The 19,068-nt window shown below is 46.4% G+C and overlaps 3 protein-coding genes across 4 annotated transcripts; 2 read left to right on the plus strand and 1 right to left on the minus strand.

Moving 5' to 3' along the window:
• Window positions 1–174: 174 nt before the first annotated feature.
• azin1b (antizyme inhibitor 1b) lies at window positions 175–6,503 on the plus strand. Its single transcript, XM_028963581.1, has 12 exons — window positions 175–368; window positions 1,956–2,099; window positions 2,251–2,429; window positions 2,504–2,677; window positions 2,857–3,029; window positions 3,104–3,232; window positions 3,328–3,409; window positions 4,480–4,554; window positions 4,628–4,793; window positions 4,873–4,988; window positions 5,194–5,396; window positions 5,471–6,503. The coding sequence occupies exons 3-12, from the start codon at window positions 2,328–2,330 to the stop codon at window positions 5,544–5,546; spliced, it is 1,296 nt and encodes a 431-aa protein (XP_028819414.1). The 5' UTR covers window positions 175–368; window positions 1,956–2,099; window positions 2,251–2,327; the 3' UTR covers window positions 5,547–6,503.
• A 662-nt stretch (window positions 6,504–7,165) lies between these two features.
• On the plus strand, window positions 7,166–10,266 carry jtb (jumping translocation breakpoint). 2 transcript variants are annotated; one of them, XM_028964265.1, is made up of 6 exons: window positions 7,166–8,055; window positions 8,531–8,646; window positions 8,952–8,992; window positions 9,193–9,278; window positions 9,454–9,533; window positions 9,659–10,266. In XM_028964265.1, the coding sequence occupies exons 2-6, from the start codon at window positions 8,558–8,560 to the stop codon at window positions 9,813–9,815; spliced, it is 453 nt and encodes a 150-aa protein (XP_028820098.1). In that variant the 5' UTR covers window positions 7,166–8,055; window positions 8,531–8,557; the 3' UTR covers window positions 9,816–10,266. The 2 variants fall into 2 exon arrangements, with proteins under 2 accessions (XP_028820098.1, XP_028820099.1); XM_028964266.1 differs by having other exon boundaries at window positions 9,457–9,533.
• Window positions 10,267–14,044: 3,778 nt separating this feature from the next.
• On the minus strand, window positions 14,045–16,140 carry cart4 (cocaine- and amphetamine-regulated transcript 4). The gene is made up of 3 exons (XM_028964528.1): window positions 15,987–16,140; window positions 15,759–15,839; window positions 14,045–14,298 (listed from the first exon to the last, which is right to left on the minus strand). The coding sequence occupies exons 1-3, from the start codon at window positions 16,125–16,127 to the stop codon at window positions 14,191–14,193; spliced, it is 330 nt and encodes a 109-aa protein (XP_028820361.1). The 5' UTR covers window positions 16,128–16,140; the 3' UTR covers window positions 14,045–14,190.
• Window positions 16,141–19,068: the final 2,928 nt, after the last annotated feature.

Below are 19,068 nucleotides of genomic sequence, written 5' to 3' on the forward strand. Positions count from 1 at the left end.
TGTAGAGTTTCGCTGCTGATGAAAAAGCGCCTTCCCATTTGATCGGCGGTTGCGAAACGCCCGCTGCAGGCGGAAGCGCGCTCCATATTTGGCCATGTGTGCGCCCGGCGCGCCGAGCAGGCCCCGCCCCTCCTCCCGGCGCGTCCCTGAGCAGGCCCCGCCCCTCCCGGCGCGTCCCCGAGCCGCTCCTCCTCCTCCTCCGACCGCGCCGCTGACAGCAGCACCTCGACTCCTACAACGCGTTCGCCCGCAAGGCTTATGGCCGAGGAAGCCCCCTTTCTTTCTTACGCCGGTGTCCCCACAACTCTTTAAAAATTCCGCCGAAAAAGAGAAGACGATTTTCCAAAAAAATTTGGCCGTTATCTCACGTAAGTACTGCGCGCCCGTGTGAACGCGGGCCGCCGCCGCCGCCGCAACATGGCGGTTCCCTGCTACGTTCCTCGGCGAGGAGTTGTCGCTACGCGGGGCCGTGGCCCGCCGGGCTTGTTCTCTCGTCCGCGCCTCGAACCGCGTCCACGTTGGGAATCCTCCCCGAGCGCAGCTCGGCTGGCTCCATTCGTTTTGTTAGTCGCGTATAGAAGGCGGTCGAACGCGCGCCATTTTGTTGTAATGTGTCGGCCTGGCGGGCTCTTCTCGGCCGGACCGGGAATGGCCGCTTTCTGGGCGACGGTTCCGCGCTTCTCGTGGGTCCTGCCCGCCGTTCTAGCGTCGCGATTGTCAGAACGCTTCGGCACATACCGTTCCGTGGCGTTTCCTAATTCTCTTCGCGTGACTGTTAGTGTGGAAATTGTTCTATGACGTCACGAGTCATATTTTATGTTGTGTTTTTTTTTCTGGATGTTGGAAACCAGCCCTTATTATCACTGTAACTTTTTTTTTTTTTTTAACAAAGTACGCTTTTATGGAGAGCCATAGATAGCTATTAACATAAACAATAACATTTTGTCCTGAAAGTGTTCAAATCGTGTGTAATGTCTGAGCCATACCTGGTGATTATTATTAATGGCCTGATTTGTGGCTAAATTTCTGAAATGAAAGAACTAACCTAGTCCCTGTCTTGGTTTGACTAGTTAATAATTAGCTGCTGCTTCTTTTATTGTTGTAATTGTATGTATGTATGTATATATATATATATATATGTGTGTGTGTGTGTAGTTTTTACTCTCAAAACTAGACACACTGCGAGTAGATGTGAAAGTGAGCAATTTGTTCATCTTTCGTGAAAGTTCTTTTATTTACATTTATTACTACCTTGTTAAATACTAAAAGACGAGGGTGTGATCCTTTATATATATTTTTTTTTATGTTTACTTATTGTTTTTCTATTATTTATTTATTTATTTTTACTTGAACGTTTTATTTCTTGTTTTTAAGATAAGGGAAGCTAATTACCTTATTAGTCCCACAAGTGGGAAATTTACAGTATCACGGCAGAAGATAGGAGAAGCATAAAAAGAAGAGGATAGTATAGAGATAGAGAATATGCTGACCGTAAAATATAAGACGTTCACCATGCAAATAAATAGTCTGGGGGGTGAGGGACAGTGGATGAGATTTTTTTTTTAAATATCTGTATATACGTGAAATATATTGTTTGTGTGTGTGTGTGTGTATATATATATATATATATATTGCACATAAGAAAAATGAAATGGTGTATGGATGTGTGTGTTCGTTAGTAATTATTGTTGACCATTGCTTTTATTCAGTGTCTATGTCAGTACAGCACTCTGTAATAATTTGGTATAATTGTTCAGCACGTGAAATCTTTGTTGTTGTTATTGTATATGCGACCTTGAAGAGGCGCTGAATCTGCGACCGTCCGCTTGCCAAATATTGTAAACATTAACCTGCATGTGGACTGTGAGCTTTTTACTCATCAACATGAACCTTGCTTTTCTTTTTTTTTTTTAAAAAATTAACCATGTTCTTTCGTTCCCCGCCGCGCTCCACAGGGCTCCCTCCTTCCTGTGCAGGTGTATAAGCGCTACGCAGAAGGCCTAGGGGAGGCGCTCTACCGCGAGCAGTTCGATTTCAACGCTGAGCCGCCTTGGGATCCTAGCTGATAGCGGGGGAGCTCCGTCTCCCGACCCGTCCATGTGAGTAGGGCCCGTTCTGTAACCGCATGCGTCCTGCCAGCGCACCCCAGGCATTCGCCGGCCTCCCCTTCCCCCTTTTTGTCACTAGTCTAGTCATTCCTAGTCATCTTAACAGTAATTGTCTTTGTTTTTTTTTTGTTCTATGCTCTAGTTTGTTGCATACCTAAAGGACCCCAAAGGCTCAGTCAACTCTCTTTATGATTGTCGGATTTGCGGAATACGGTTGAGATGAAAGGATTTTCTGATGAACCAACCTGCGTGGTTGAGCTGCTGGAGGGCGGAGCGACCGTCGAAGATGTCATCGATAACCACATTTACGAGCAGGCCCTGGTGAGTGGCGGCCTGCTGGGTTTCCCGTCCGGCGGTGGCGGGGTCCTGACGTTCCCTTTCCCCCTCTCCCGCAGGCTGAAAAGAGTGCGTTTGCCGTGGCCGACCTTGGGGCCCTGATGCGGCAGCATGTCCTCTGGCAAAGCACCGCGCCCCAGGTCCGACCCTTCTACCCGGTCAAGTTCAACAGCAGCCCGGTCGTCATCGAGCTGCTGGCTGCCCTCGGCGTTGGTTTCGTCTGTGCTAACAAGGTGATTAACGCGTTAATCGCTGCGATTAATCGAACAGATTTAAAAATGAGCCTTTCCCACATTTATCTCTGTAATAGATAAGACTTAATCGTTAATCGCTAGTAATTGGATGGAATCGATCGATTCGTCAGTGAACCGTGTCGAGTTTCGCCGCACGCTGACTGCGGTTCTCTGCTCAGGCCGAGCTCGGCCTCGTGCTGAGCTACGACGTCGCGCCCGAGAACATCATCCTGTCCGGAGGCTGCAAGCAGCTCTCCCACATCAAATACGCTGCCAAGAACGCCATCGACTACCTCGTGTGCGACAACGAGGTGGAGCTCTGCAAGATTGCCCGCGCTCACCCCAAGGCCAAGTACGGACCCCCGAGCCCCCCTCGCCGTATCGCAAATCGGCCGCGCCAAACGTCCGTCCGCTTCCTTTTTCCAGGCTGCTGCTGCAGGTGTCCACCGAGGCTCGCGCAGAAGAGACCAACATGGTGCCGGGGTGCTCCCTCAAGAGCTGCCGGCACTTGCTGGAGACGGCCGGAGAGCTGGGGGTGCAGGTGGTGGGAGCCACGTAAGTGCTGACGCTCGGCGAAGGGCCGCCACGCTCCGCCTCTGCTCCGGCTGGGCGCGTAACGAGCCGCTCTGTCTTCTTCTTGGCGCCTCCAGGTTTCAGGTCCCCTCCTCCTGCAAGGACCCCCAGGCCTACAGCCACGCACTGGCCGACGCCCGCTGCGTATTCGACATGGGGGTGAGTGTGCGTCTTGTAACGCATTTTCATAATACCGTAAATTCCGTCTCTCTCTAGCATTTATAAGCCACGCCTACTCATTTTAAAAAGAAATTGTATTTATGAGACATTAAACACAGCAAGATGTTACAGTAGAGATACTCTTAAACTTTTAATGAAATAATTCCAGGTTATAGTCTCAACCACATGCACACCACACATGCTTTTACCCGCACGTAACGCTCCGTCCTGAGCCGGGGCTGTGCAGCAGCTGGAGGCCGAATTACGCACGTGGAGCCGGGAACATTTATTTAGCACGAGAGCAAAACGCACGTACACGCGGTGACAAGCCGTAAGAAACGGCGAGGAGGACATGGGGCTACACGCAACCAACCTGGAACCTGTGTGTGTTTAAAAGGGGAGGGCCTTAAACTCTCTCACACGTGACGACCGTTTCAGTGAGTTGCCGTAAAGGTTTCATTGGTCCACTGTGACCTGTTCAGTAATTTAATTGGTCGGATATGACGAGGTTGAATGTGTGTCTGTAGCTTTAAATGCTAACGAGGAGGAGAGCGGCTATATAGAAGTTGAGGGATCATTCGCGGAAATGTCATCATCAACACCGTTTACCAACCACAACGTTTGGAAAGGACAGGAAGTCGTGTAACTATTCCTCTTATAACTATTCCTCCAGTGGTGGCCTAGCGGTTAAGGAAGCGGCCCCGTAATCAGAAGGTTGCAGGTTCGAATCCCGATCCGCCAAGGTACCACTGAGGTGCCACTGAGCAAAGCACCGTCCCCACACACTGCTCCCCGGGCGCCGGTCATGGCTGCCCACTGCTCACTCAGGGTGATGGGTTAAATGCAGAGGACAAATTTCACTGTGTGCACCGTGTGCTGTGCTGCTGTGTATCACATGTGACAATCACTTCACTTCATAAGGGGACAAATTCCAGATCTGACCGTCTGAGCTCTGAGCGGTGAAGCAGAACGGCCGACGCACTCTTTATACATAACGCCGTTTCTAGAACGGCTCGGGGGAACTCGTATTAATGTATTTTATGTCTTTTATTTTATGTGTGTGTAAACAGGAGGAGCTCGGCTTCAACATGAACATTCTGGATATCGGCGGGGGGTTCAGTGGCTCGGTGTTCCAGCTGGATCAGGTAGGTGTTTAGTCCCCATGTCCAGCGGAGCGCCGGGGTTCCATGCTGACGTTCTCTCGTCTGCGTCGCGTAGATTCATGCTGCTATTCGTCCACGTCTGGACGCCTACTTCCCGCCCACGTCCGGAGTGCACGTCATCGCTGAGCCGGGCGCCTTCTACGTGTCCCCCACGTTCACTCTGGCTGTCAGTATTATCGGCAAGAAGGCGGTGGCCAGAGACCGGCGCGGCCAGCCCCAGGGTGGGTATCCTGCGCGGAACCCTCTTCCTGCCCGTTCCTTTCTTCCCAGCGTTCTGACGTTGGTTCTTTTCCTTCTCAGATTTGCTGACCCCGAACGACGAGCCGGAGTTCCTGTATTACATGAATGACGGTGCCTACGGCTCGTTCGTTGACCAGCTGTTGGGGGGAACGGTCCTGGCGCCGTCCGTGCACAAGGTTTTTATTTTTCTTATTTCTGTTATTTCTCCTGTTGGCGTAAAGCGTCCTGGGGCAGTGGTGGCCTAGCGGTTAAGGAAGCGGCCCCGTAATCAGAAGGTTGCTGGGTTAAATGCAGAGGACAAATTTCACTGTGTGCTGTGCTGCTGTGTATCACGTGTGACGATCACTTCACTGAAGCGGCGCGGCGCGTCTCGCCCCACAGGCGTCCGTGAGCGCGGAGGAGTCGGTGTTCTCCAGCAGCTTGTGGGGACCCACCGGAGACGTGCTGGACCAGGTGGTGGAGCACTGCCTCCTGCCGGAGCTGGACGTCGGGGACTGGCTCGTCTTCAGGAACGTGGGGCTCAGCGGCCAGAAGGACCCGGCGGGCCGGCCGCCGGTCTACTACACCATTTCCACGGGCGACTGGTACGTAGCGCGTCCGAGCGCTTATCAGAGTTCTGATCAGGTCACCAACCCGCAGCCTGCGCGCGTCTTTCCAGGTACGACATGCAGGAGGCCGGAATCTCTCTGGACTCCACGCTGAAGAAGTTCTCGCTGGTCCAGCATGGCGCGTAGCTCCGCCCGGGCGAGGCCAAGTCCGTCCCAGTCCCAACGTCAGCATTCCAGCCGCCGGGTGGAGAACGGGGTCGGCCGGGGACACAAACGTATTAATGCGCTTACCTCAATTTCACAGTTTCCTAAAACAATTTGTTTGACTCTGTTCTTTGTCATGCAAGAAAAAAAACAAACCATTTCCAAAAACCACGTATGCAACAAAATGGACGACTGTGGAGATGGAGAATACCGCTTCTTGGGTATTTCCTAATCAAATACAGTTTACATATATGTTTAATTTTAATTGAATTATATTGTATTATATATATATAAATAGAATACCATAGACGCCAGTCTAAATCACTCGTTTGTTCTATATAGAATTTGGGTGTCATGTTCTACAGAATAAATTAGTCTAGTTTCGGCACCGACGTGCCGGAAAATGTCAATTTGGTTTTGTTATTTTGTGATCTGGAAGCCCAAACAGATTCTTTTCAGCTTTTATCAGGGGTTTGTAGAATAAAAGCGGTGGGGTGGGGGGACGCAGACAGAGCTGCCGAATTATCGTCAATGTCCGTACGTCATGCCGTCTCGTACGACCGTTTCCCCGGGTAGTGTTGTTACGTTGTGATTTACTTCTTCTTGGTAACACTCCTTTTTTTTTTTTTTTTTATAATTATTATTATTATTTAAATTTCCTGGAGCAGAACCCACTGGTAGAAAAGTAATCACGTTTCAGTGGGGAAAAACCTCCCAGCAGCCGCTTTGGACCTTTTTACATCTTGTGAAGTCGAACATCTTTCATTGACGTGACCTGTCCACATTTTTTTTTTTTTTTTTTACACTCCCTTTTGGGTAAAGGATAATGTCAAAAAAAATTACATTTTTTTGGCGCCACAGGACCATGGCCTGTTTTTTGACTGTAAAATTGTGCTTGTAAAAGTAATTAAAAGTGATTAATTTAATAAATCAACTCAATATTGCATCCCTTTGGCTCTATTTATTTTAATGACGTTTTCATGGTGTTTTAATTTGTCTTATTGCTGCCATATATTGATTAATATTCAACCCTACTAAAACCAGGCGACGCTGCCTGGTGAGATATCGTTCTCAGGATGTATTTGAAATGGGTTGGGCCGGGGGTAGAATTAATCTTCTAAATAGCACATTTTATTTATTTATTTATTTGTTTAAATTCGACCCAACTGATGGTGGAACATGCCATGACTTCAGAAGAAGAGCGCAAGATAAGAAATGAACCTTGGTTCACTTTCATTTACTTGGTTATTGCCAGTCGGGGTGTTTTTATTAATATAATATTTTCTTGTGTCCGGTGCTGAGGCTGAACGTTCAGCGTGTGCCATGTGGAGGGCAGATAAAATACAGCAATCTGTGATTTGGTTTTGGGGGGTCAATTTAAAGCCCCTGCCCTGGCAATAACACAAATACAACTTTGGGAATTCAAAGTGCTGAACTTCTTTTTAATTTCCGGTTTGAGACGCTGAGACATCAGTGTTGTAATCACGCCGGTAACAGCGACGTCATTAACGAGGATCGTAACAACGATAGTACAAAGAAGGGAGATTTGTGTCGCTGTTGGGATCCGTCACCAGAGGGCGCTGTCGTGTTTTTCAGGATCTCGGCCCAAGACGCGGTACGTATCGAGCCTGTTGACTGCATTCATGTTCGTGCCGTATTGTTCATCGGCGACGGATCAAAATGGCTTGGTTCCTCGAATTGCAATAACGTTTATATTACAACATTTGCTCGTTCCTCGTAATTATGTACTTCTTAGAATACACTTCTCAGCAATTATATACGGCTTAGAACATGGATTCTTTGCAATCATATACTTCATTCGCTATCGGTTTAAGTGCCACGTTGCAGTTGAGATTTACCTGCGTTATAAACGCTCGATTCGACTAATACCCGGTAAAGTAGCTGCGGTGGAAAGGAACCCGGGTTAGGTTCTGTCTCGTTTAGTCGGTTGTCATTTTAACCAATCGCTACCTATTTGTAGTCTATGTCAAGTTTTTTTAATCCATAAATGTAAATGTACTGACAGAAAACCCTCTTCAAACTTGTTTCTGGCAGCTTTCAAATGCTACCTGTGTACGTTGACCGGTTCTTCCAACCGAAAGGCTATGAAATACTCTTACTGTTTAATGTCTCGTCTGTATTAGGGTCTTTTCTCCAAATAATTCTATAAACTCTCGGTTTTGTTATTTATGTATATGCCGCCACTATGTGCACCTGGCTACTTTTTATTTATTTCTTTTGTTGATCATTTATTTTAAATAAATGTGCTTTTTGTTACTAATGTTTGATTGTTCACGTACTTTTTTCCACGTGAAAAATGCGAGTCGCCGCTCTTCACCGCGCCGGAAGTGTCTCTGATGACGCGTTCAGTTCAAGATGGCGGCTCCTCCTCTGGCGTGTAAATAAACGCGCTTTTGACCGCCGCCGTTCGTCACAAAAACATCGCGTCGCGGCCGCCGCTGTGCTGAACTTTGAAACTTAAAAAACTTCGGTAAGTAGGCCTTTTTTGTACGTTTATTTTTGCGATTCAACGCGGTTGGCGTTTAAGAGTCCGTTACGTATCCCCTCGATCTGAAGATATTTTTTTTATTTTGAAGCTTTCTGGCAAGTCTGTATCGGAATATCTGAAAGTTGTTGAAATTGTTGTCGTCGTTGTCGCCATCTTCTATGAGATCGTAAGGCGGTTTTGTCGGAGCTTTATAACGTGATTGTCGGTCATGTGACGTCACACGTGACTGCTGCGCCTGCAGCGCACGATCGGGATTTTTCTGCTTATTGATCGCTGATGAACACGTTGCTTCGATTCCCCCCTGATCAGCCCGGCACCCAGATGTTCGGCATCTCGCCACGGTGTAATGACGTGCTCTGGCCAGATGATCAGCACGATTTGTTTATTTCTTATTGATCGATCGATTGATTGATTTGTTTCCTGTCTTGAAGATTTTTCTTTCTTTCTTTTCCTCCAGCTGGAGGTCTGCCATGTGTGAAGTGTGATGGAGAGCGACTGCAGGATTCCTGTCACGTGCCTGCGGCCCCGAGTCCTCGTACTTCACGCGCTCTTCTGGGGACTCGTGTCTCTCAGGTGGGGAACCAGGGATGAGAACCACGCCAATCCAGAAATGTGTGGAGACGGGGACACGACCTGAACATCTCTGAATGAAAGAGACTTTTGTCACACCCTGTGTACAACATTTAGACCGGATTAAACAGAGACCCTGATTTACATTTCTGACATTTCAGCGACTTCAAATCAGTAATGACTGTGACATTCGGGGGGACACAGGAACTGAACTGGGGCAGTGCTGGCCTAGCGGTTAACATGACTGTGATTGAACGGTACATCCTGGCAGGAACTAACTTTTATTTGTGTGTGTTTGTGTCCCACAGGGTGTTCGGAGCGTCACTCTTGAGCGACGTCAAATCTTCAGGTGAGTTTGGTTCCGTGGTTTTGGTTACAGGTTCTTGGGGGCTCCGTGTTAATACGGAACATGCAGGCAGGCATCGTAGGTTCAGCTAAAAGAACACGAGAACGTGGCTCTAACAGGATAAACGTGGGAATGTAAAACTGGGATGAAAGTGGGCCGGGATGCACTCATGTTGAGCTTCTGATGTTGGGCGTGGTCCGCAGTGATGAAGCCCTCGGCGACGCCCTGCTGGCAGACTGAGGAGTTCATTGTGGCTTCAGAGTGTACGCAGTGCAGCGCCTTCTGGACGGTGAGTCCTACGCCCTCAGCACACGCACGCAAGATTTAATTAAGCTATTAATTAGCACTGTTTTCTTCACCTTAAACACCATAAATGCTGTTTAATCATCTAACTTGACCACTATAATTCGTCCGTGGGAATAAAATAAAAATGATTCGATTATTCAAATTAATTTTTTGTCCAGAAGGCCCAGACCGCCTGCAGCTACACGGGATATGTGGAGCAGATCAACTGCACCAAGTCCAACAGGGAGGAGTTTAAAAGGTCTGATGTGCAGCTAAACTCAAAAGCAATGAACAGAAACGAGCCCGATTTGTTTTGAAAGATGCAGAATTTGAGTACATATCCCGCCCCTGACTCCGCCCACACTCTTTTTTTCCCCCCCTTAGTTGCCGCTCCGCCCTGATGGAGGAGCACCTCTTCTGGAAGTTTGAAGGTGCCATGCTGGGCCTCACCATGGTCTTTGCCCTCCTGGTGGTCGCCAGGCAACGCTCCCTGGACCAGCAGGCGTCGGAGAAGGTCCGCAGGCAGATCGAGTCGATCTAGCGATTGTTCTCCGCCTAGACTCATCTAACTGGGCTGGAACGGCAGCGTCCTCTCCTCTCTGCTCCACCAAACCCGTTACCCTGTTTTTTTTTTGTTTTTTTTTTGGGGGCCCATCGTGGAACTGTGAACTTCACTTCGTCGGGCAGAGGGAGAGAATGATTGGTGTCGCAACATATATAATTGCCGTCCTGGAATGTTCTAGAAAGGATCTGTGCACTTCTCTGGACTGGCCTACTTCCGGTATCATTTCAGTAAAACTTGACTGCGCTCCTGAGGAAACTGGGGCAGCATTATCCTGCCATGTGATGACAGGTTATTTATTTTATTTCCTTGAAATTTGAAGTATTATGAATTGCATAGCCAGGTGTTCAGTTCATATTTTAATATTCGAGCTGTGAGAGGTGGGTTTAATATCAATTTTTTTCGATTAAAACTCTCATTTCCATGGTGACCTCTGCTGTGTGTGTGTGTGCATTGTGGTGAAGGAAAGCCCTTCTGGAAGCTCCTTCTCCAGGATGAAGGGGCAGTGGTTGGCCTAGTGACTAAGGAAATGGACTCGTAATCCGAAGGTTGCCGGTTTGAATCCCGATCTTACAAGGTGCCACTGAGCAAAGTACCGTCCCCACACACTGCTCCCTGGGTGCCATTCATTTGTTTACTTTCACTTCTTTAGCAGTTCTTCCTGGTGATATTAACTGTAAGACCAACCTGGACCCCCACCCCCCCAATCAGTTCAAGCCACTCCCCCTTGAAGCCAGTCCTAAAATTAGCCAGGAGCACACAATGATTGGTAGGGTCGTATTCCGACACGCTGTCAGGAGATCTGGAGAACATCCATCTGACAGGTGAGCACCTGGAACTTCTTTCAATTCAGTTCACTTACATAACCAAGTTTAACTCTGAGGACCAGGAGGAAGGGGGAGGACTGTTTAGACCAACAAGGGAGACAGAAGACCGAAATTGCCATGTAGGCATTTTTTTTTTTATTTATTTAAAATTTTGCAACACCAAGGACTGTGTTGCAAGAACATAAAAAATCGAGATCAACACAGGAACCCAGACGTGTGAGTGGTTCCTCACTGCCGCTGCATGGTTCATAAGCTCTTCAAGAAGAAGTGGCTGCACCGGGACCCTCGAGGACAGGCACAGATGTGGCCGTGTGCATCGCTCCTCTGAACTCGGCAGAACTTCTCCACGTTGCACTGGAGCAGAAAAGCAACGGTTTTCTGTACTTCCTTTCAATTTCACTGTATGGATTGTATTGATTATGTATAATAATCGGCCATAACATTATGACCACCTGCCGGATATTGTCTCCTACTCCCTCTACCCAACAAAACAGCCCTGGCCAGTCTTGGCATGGGTTCCATTAGACCTCTGAGGATATCTGCTGTGGTACCTGGTACCAAGACCAAGATGAGAGGAGATCCCAGATAGATACGGATAGATCACATTGGCCATTTGGCATCAACTCTCAATGTTCATAATGTTGTGGCCGAACGTGGTGATTTTATTACTTTTATTATGGAAGCTCACCAGAACTCGTATCCTCCTCCTCCGTATTCGCTTGCACACGCCGGGTAGGCGGTTAAACACCTTCTCCAGCAGCACAGAACCTTCAGACAGATGCGGCCTCTGTTCATCACGGAGAACCGCCAGCTGCAGGACCACCAGGTTTTAATAAATGTAGACATTTACAGTATTAATGCATGGATCTTTAATAACTTAACAAAACCCAAATACTGATGTACCTAAAGTGTTTACTTTAGAATTTCCATCTTTATGAAACAATAACATGATGTGTGCAGAGAAAGGGACTCCGAGCTGCAATACAATATTGTTCACCATCTGTAGAATTTTGCTTGTTTGAGATCATTCATTGTTTTAGAGACCGATGCCCAGTTCTTCTAGAACATCTTTACATATCAACATTATTAACACTTTCACTATTAAATATGGATTATTTGTGGATTTTAGACTTTCCATTACTGAACTATTTCACAGTTACTGTTGAGAAGGGGAAAAAAAACTTTAATTAGTTTCACTAGTGACTAAAACAACTTTAGATGCAAAATCGATCCTCTCTGATCAGGCTGTTCCTCAGCAACGTCATTCCTTCTTGAGACTGAAAATTCCCTCTTCACGGGGTCTCCGATCCCAATCGACGGAACAACTTGCCCTGCTCCATTCGACAAGCCGGGACTACCACCACCTTTAAGAAGCAGTTGAAACCCCACTCGTTTAAAAAGTATTTCAGACGAGTCTAACACTTACACACGCACAACATGTAAAAAAAAAAATAAAACTAAAAAAATCGTCTAGCACTTAACAATTCCCTAGCATGTAAGTTTCCTGACAAGTTAGGCCTTATCAGGGCTAGGAGAATTGCTGGTGTCTTCCTCTTGTATAAAAGCGTCTGCTAAGTAAAGTAAAAGTAAAAGAAAAGTCAATCAGCAGCAGCAGGTCACGTGACGCCGCGTCGCTGTGACGTTCTACGCGGCTTCTCCGTGAAGGTTCTTTTTTCTTTCTTTCTTTTAAACTCATGAGGTTATTAAACGATTACTTTTGGTCTCACCGTGTTCTCTGATTCTGGCTTCTCCGGCTCCGCCATCCTGCCCTCCGCCGCGGGCCGGGTGGAGGCGAGCAGGAGCAGAGCGAGGAGCAGGCGGAGCGGCGACATGTCGCTGTCCACGGTGCTGACGCACGGCCGGGAGGTCACAACATTCACACACACACACACACACACACACACACACACACACACACACACACACACGCGCGGTGTTCTCATACGTGCGTCGTAAGAGGATTGCCGGCTGCGGTGACGTCAGCCTTGGCGCGCTACCTGTGGGGGCCGAGTGCGCGTTTTCCCGCCAGTTTTATCTGAAAACATTTCTGTCGTGATGTGTGAACAATGTTGTGTGATTTTCCCATCCAGTACATGACAGTAAAGTGTATGAGTGGGATTGGTGGTTATTAAGAATGCAGAAGTAGTTTAAAAAAAGATCACGTGTTCATCATCTAAAACTCAGTCCCACCAAAACAGAACTAATTGTCACGTCCATGCGGGCATGACACGGCGGGTGAACGGAGAGGAGGACGAAGAGTGACGAGGAATGGAGGACGCTTTCACCTGACATCACGGAACAGGGGTTTAATGGTGAATCACAGGACAGGGGAGACATCCGAGACGTAGACACTGGTGAACACGGAACATAACTTCAAAGACCTGACAGCGGACAGAAACGAACAGGGCAGCTTTATACATTTGACACAGGTGAGAACGATTAGGGAACATTACACAGGACAACAATGAAACTCCAGTCCGGATCCTGGACCGGAGTAACCCCCATTTCGGACCGAATCCTGACACTAATATTCATTCCAGCAGATTCTTCACCTAATGAGGGTCTTGGTTTCTACCTGGAGAACTCTCCTTCTGCACGCAACCTTGGAGTAACTACAGCCAACCAACTGTCCTTCTCGGCTCACATCAGCAATCTTTCCCACTCAGATTCCTTCTCTACAATGTCCATCTATCAACACGGGCCACCCAGATACTCGTTCAGCCCCTTACAATCCCACGACTGGATTACTGTAACTCCCTTCTAGCGGGTCTACCTCTAAATGCCATCCGGCCTCTACAACTAGTACAGAATTCAGCAGCACCTTCCCAAGTTCTCCCACACCGCCCCACCGCTACACTCCCTCCACTGGCGCCCAGTATCTGCCCGCATCAGATTCTAAATCTAGTCCCTGTAGCTACTGTAATCAGAAGGTTGCTGGTTTGAATCCTGATCCACCGAGGTGCCACTGAGCAAAGTACCGTTCCCACACCGCCCCCTGGGTGCCTGTCATGGCTGCCCACTGCTCGCTAAGCATGATGGTTAAAAGCAGAGGACACAATTGGTTGTGTCACCGTGTGCTGTCACTTCACTTTCACTCCTCATGTAGTTTTAAGGCTACTTAAACAACTCCCGCTAAACAGTTGATAGACATATATCTGACATTTCATACATGGTGAGGATACAATAAGAAAAGCATAGAAATATCTAATTGGTTCATGCACACTTTCTAGCAGCACTGTATAATTTTATTCATAAGACACCAAAATTTGCACTGAAGAGTACGGGCTAATATTTCCGTTTCAGTTATGAATGTGAGCGACATTTTCATCCCTTTCATTTCGAAATAATTTATTATTCAATAAGACCACGCATAGCCAAGCAGACTGGTCGACGTTTTATTCAGTAAAAAATGAGCACATTTCACATTTCGTTTATAACAGGACACACAGTTTCAGGACAGAGTCACGCATGCAGACTGGAACAGAAAGTGGGCGGGGCTACACGGTTCCGGTTCCGCTTCCGGGGGGTCAGTAGCAGCGCAGGAAGAAGGTGTTGCACGCGGTTCCTCTCATGCAGTCGCACAGGCGCCCGATGCGCGGACCATGTTTCATAGCGCAGCGCTCGCCGACGTCACACTGACCACGCCCACAGAGAGAGAGAGAGAGGGGGGGAGAGAGATGGCACCTTTATTCATGCTGAAATATTTTTTCTATATCATAATTATCATACACACTGACCACGTCCACACAGAGAGAGAGAGAGAGAGTGAGCACCTGTTTCCATGCTGAAATATTTTTGCTAAATTTTAATTATTATATGTATATATACAGCCCTGTGGAGTAGCTTTATTCTTTTTTTTTTTATCTTCCCAACAGTGAAATTGTTCAGTAGTGGACTCTCTAAAAGGGAAAAACACCCAAATAATCCAGATTTTTTTAAAAAGTGAAAGTTAATGTTAATGTTGATGTGTAGAAATGAGCTAGATCAGGGGTTTTCGGCAACCTTGCCCTGCGCCTCCCTGTGGCTTTGGAAAATGAATAATAATGTAAGTGTATTATATCTTTATCCCTTGGTTTTCAACTGTATTTCGAAATTTGAAGATTATTTTGATCTTCTAGGATTAAAATTCAGTGTGTTTAACAGCTCTGGTGGTTTGTCCAATCAGAGTCGCCTTTGGTCTGAGTAAACTGTTGTTTGCAATAATTAGTATTTAATGATTTGCAATAGTTGACTTTAAATTGATATGTTAGAGTGACCAGATCTCCTATCCCCCAACACGTCTGGTTTTTAGACTTGTCCGGGTGTTTAACGCAGTTAAACACAGTGGTGGTAATAAAACGGCAGAAAAAAAACGGCGTTCTGGCCACTTTTTTCTTTGCATAAATAAGCAACAAGCAACACACCAGCCTACCTTTTTTTCTTATACATAGAGTACAGGCCAAAAGTTTGGACACACCTTCTCATTCAATTTGTTTTCTTTTATTTTCATGACCATTTACGTTGGTAGATTCTCACTGAAGGCATCAAAACTATGAATGAACACATGTGGAGTTACGTACTTAACAAAAAGTGGAGACCTGACCTCCACAGTCACCGGACCTGAACCCAGTCGAGATGGTTTGGAGTGAGCTGGACCAACAAGTGCTAAACACCTCTGGGAACTCCTTCAAGACTGTTGGAGAACCATTTCAGGTGAGGAGCTCTTGAAGCTCATCGAGAGAATGCCAAGAGTGTGCAAAGCAGTAATCAGAGCAAAGAAACTAGAATATAAAACATGTTTTCACTTATTTCACCTTTTTTTTTTGTTAAGTACATAATAGTTTTGATGCCTTCAGTGAGAATCTACCAACGTAAATGGTCATGAAAAGAAAGAAAACACATTGAATGAGAAGGTGCGTCCAAACCTTTGGCCTGTACCGTACAAAATAATTATATATATAGAAAGAACCTCTTTCTCTACGCGCATCGTGTCGTCGTTTTTTTTTTTTTTTTTTAATGGACGCGAGGAAATTCGGCTTCAGCTAAATCGGTATTTGAACAGACGTTTGGGTTTCTGTTACGTTTATTAAAATGTTTTTGGTTTTTTTTGTCTTACCCTCGGGATCACGCTGGCTTTTTTCTCCACTGATATCCTGTTGTCTTGCTCTCCCTCCAGAAAATCCTCCAGCGCCTCCGCCTACGGGACAATAATCATTCAAATTATTGTTAATAATAACAACAATACTAATAGACCGCACAGTTGTATGTTTATTGCAGAGATAATCATTCTTTTCTACTTTCCACCTGTTGCACCGCGACATTACGCGACATCGGCGCGCCTCACCAGGTCCCTGGTCATGTAGCCGAGCTGGAGCTGCTCCTCCGGCGCCGGGCGGCCGGTGTCGGGCGACACCTCCCCCCGGCTCACGGCGCTGAGGACGGAGAGGCAGACGCCCAGGTACACGGCGGCTCTGGCGCTGTCCATGGTGGCCCGAGGTGCTGCGTGGAACTCTGGCGGCTGCCGGGAAACTTTGCGCATTTATAGGGGCGCAGCCCGGCCGCGTCAGAGCCCTGCGGAGCAGAAAACGCCGCCCATCGATTACTGTCACCCACCTCCGCGCCCCGCACACATTATCATACTTTCAGATTTTCAAGGGCTTCCGCCGAAAGTCGATTTAGAACGGGGTCAGTCCTGTTTCTGCAACAACAACAAAAAAAAGACTCATGCAAATATATCCTTTGCATTAAAATAACTACATTGATCAGCAGTTACCACCACCCAACTAACACCAAGTAGGTCCAGAACACCAAGTCTCTTGGTCCATGGAGACTTGGATTCACCAGACCTCTGGAGGCACAAAGTCAACACCTTCAACCTGAAGAACCTGATTCTGGAACCCGAGGACAGGTCCCCATCAGGGAACACTGCTCCCATGAAGAGTTTGAGGTTTGAGGTTTTGAGGTTGAAGTTTATTGTCATATGTACAAAGTACAGCGTACAGAGCACAATGAAATTCTTACTTGAAAACCTCTCCCACGTAGACAGAACATGGAACATGATACATAGAAGACCTAGAAGACAAAGTGCAGCAGCAATAAATAACTAAGTCACAGAAGGGTGAATATATCTAAGAGGTGGACTTGGTCAGCAGCAACATCTACAGGAACGCAGGAGCAACGTTTCCCCGGCAGGAAACTGACCAAGGTGCCACACACCGCTCCCCGGGCACCTGTCATGGCTGCCCACTGCTCACCAAGGGTGATGGTTAAAAAGAGTAGACACATTTCGTGCTGCAGTGTATCACGATGACAATCACTTCACTTTCACTTTTTACTTTCAATGCATCACACTGCCTTCCCATAGTGCGTCCTGGGGTGCATCCTGGTGAAAGACTCACACATGAGTGTGAGGGCTGGATCTACTGAAGCTTTTCCAATGGATGAGATGCCACACCCATCATGTCACAATTTCCTTCGTTGGACCTTTTGGATCGTCCTGGTATCTCAAGCCATGACATCAGGGTGGTAGTGGCCTAGTGGGTTAGACACTCGCCTATGAACCAGAAGACCAGGGTTCGAATCCCACTTACTACCATTGTGTCCCTGAGCAAGACACTTAACCCTAAATTGCTCCAGGGGGACTGTCCCTGTAACTACTAACTACTGGTCCCACAAGAGGGAAATGAGCATTTTCCCATCAGAAATAAACAGTATAAAATGTACAACAATCTGAAAAAATAAATATGAATGTATATGTGTAAACTTAGATCTGTATGTATGTATATATAAATGCAGGCTATAATAGTTCCAATCCATGTTCATATTTGAGCGGAATGACTTGTGGAATATGAAAGTACATTTAAAGTTATTTTACAATAAAAGGAGAATCGGGGCCGCAGGTGCATTTGGGGTCCTGGGGAGCGTTAAATAGGATCTCACATGCGTGGCTTTCGCTTCGCACCACGACTCTGATGAGCCAGGGAGGCTAGAAGCAACCGCATCGTTTTCATAGCAGCCTGCGCGGGACGAGGGATGGGACCCTCCAGGACCTGCTGCGGTTGTGGCTTCTCCTGCAGAATGACAAATATTATTTCAGAACTGCGGCTGGATGATCATGATGTTCTACCTGCAAATGTGAGATGGACTCGTGAAAGCTGCATGTATTTCAAAAGGAATCAATCAGTCAATCCATCAATCAATAACGACAGGCACATAGCAATCATGTGGATAGCAATAAAAGGTGCTCATCCAAGAAAAAGTGTGACTGAAAAGCGTAATAAACAAGTAATTACAATAAGTGTGCAATTATGAACATTTATACATTTATATGTATGTGTAATGTGAAAAACATGATTTACTTTTGGATTTCAGTGGTTAAGATAAGATCTGCATTGTACGCCTTTTGTTATTCTATTTCTTTTTTGCCTTGTTTTTTCTTTTCTTTTCTTTTCTTTGTCTACTCAGAATATTGTAGGTTTGTATTGATTGTCTGTCATGTGTGATGTAAAATTACCGGAAATCGATGGATGAGAGCAAGAGATGTTTTTCTCCTGTCTTCAGAAAACGGCAACGTGAGTGAGGAATTCTGAAGACGTGCATGGATTTGGGAATTTGGGTTTGCGCAGGACCACCTGCATCATATCATCTGTGTCATTTAGGGCCCAATGACAGTCACAACATGCTTATTATTAAAATATTGCATTACAGAGAGGGGTGAGAGTAGGCTGGTAGGATCTTCAGTGCTACGTAGTTCCAGGAGAAGTGATGAACTGGTCATGAAGTTCATTAACTGCTGGTTCCACCAGTCAGGTGCACATGTCTATTTATATAGGCATACAGGTATTAAAAATGAATATGTTCATTGCTGTGGTTGATTTAACAAATTAAAAATGTTTGATTGTCTGGCACTTTCTTTTTACTTTCTGCCTTCGAAACATAGGTGCAGGCCTGAGCAACTTGAGTGTGGAGAGTCCTGAAGCAGCCCTTCCTATTTGTCCTGACCAAGAAACACACTTTTAATGCATGAAGATGAGGAGAGGTGAACACTATGAAGGCTGAGTTCTTGATACGTGTAAAAATGTAATGCTGCTTTCAATGCTAATACTAGTGATGTAATAACTTTAAGATAATTACATTTATTATGGCTCTCTGATCTCTAAATGTTCAATATTCATTTTTCATTTTGCAGTAACCAAGGCAGCTCAAGACCTTCCTCTTTAGAGAATATTTAGATTAACTTGTAACCTTCTTATTGCCTGACTTCTGTACATAAACTACAACATAGTGAGTAAAAAGATTTTATTCATAGTTGGGGGTCCTAGTGAACCAGAATTGATCACTTCATTGAAGCACGTTGTAAGTCGCTCTGGATAAGGGCGTCTGCCAAATGCCTTAAATGTAAATGTAACAGGAACAGTGTAACAGGA

The sequence above is a fragment of the Denticeps clupeoides genome, chromosome 20 (genome assembly GCF_900700375.1).
Source record: "Denticeps clupeoides chromosome 20, fDenClu1.1, whole genome shotgun sequence".
NCBI classification, from domain to species: domain Eukaryota; kingdom Metazoa; phylum Chordata; class Actinopteri; order Clupeiformes; family Denticipitidae; genus Denticeps; species Denticeps clupeoides.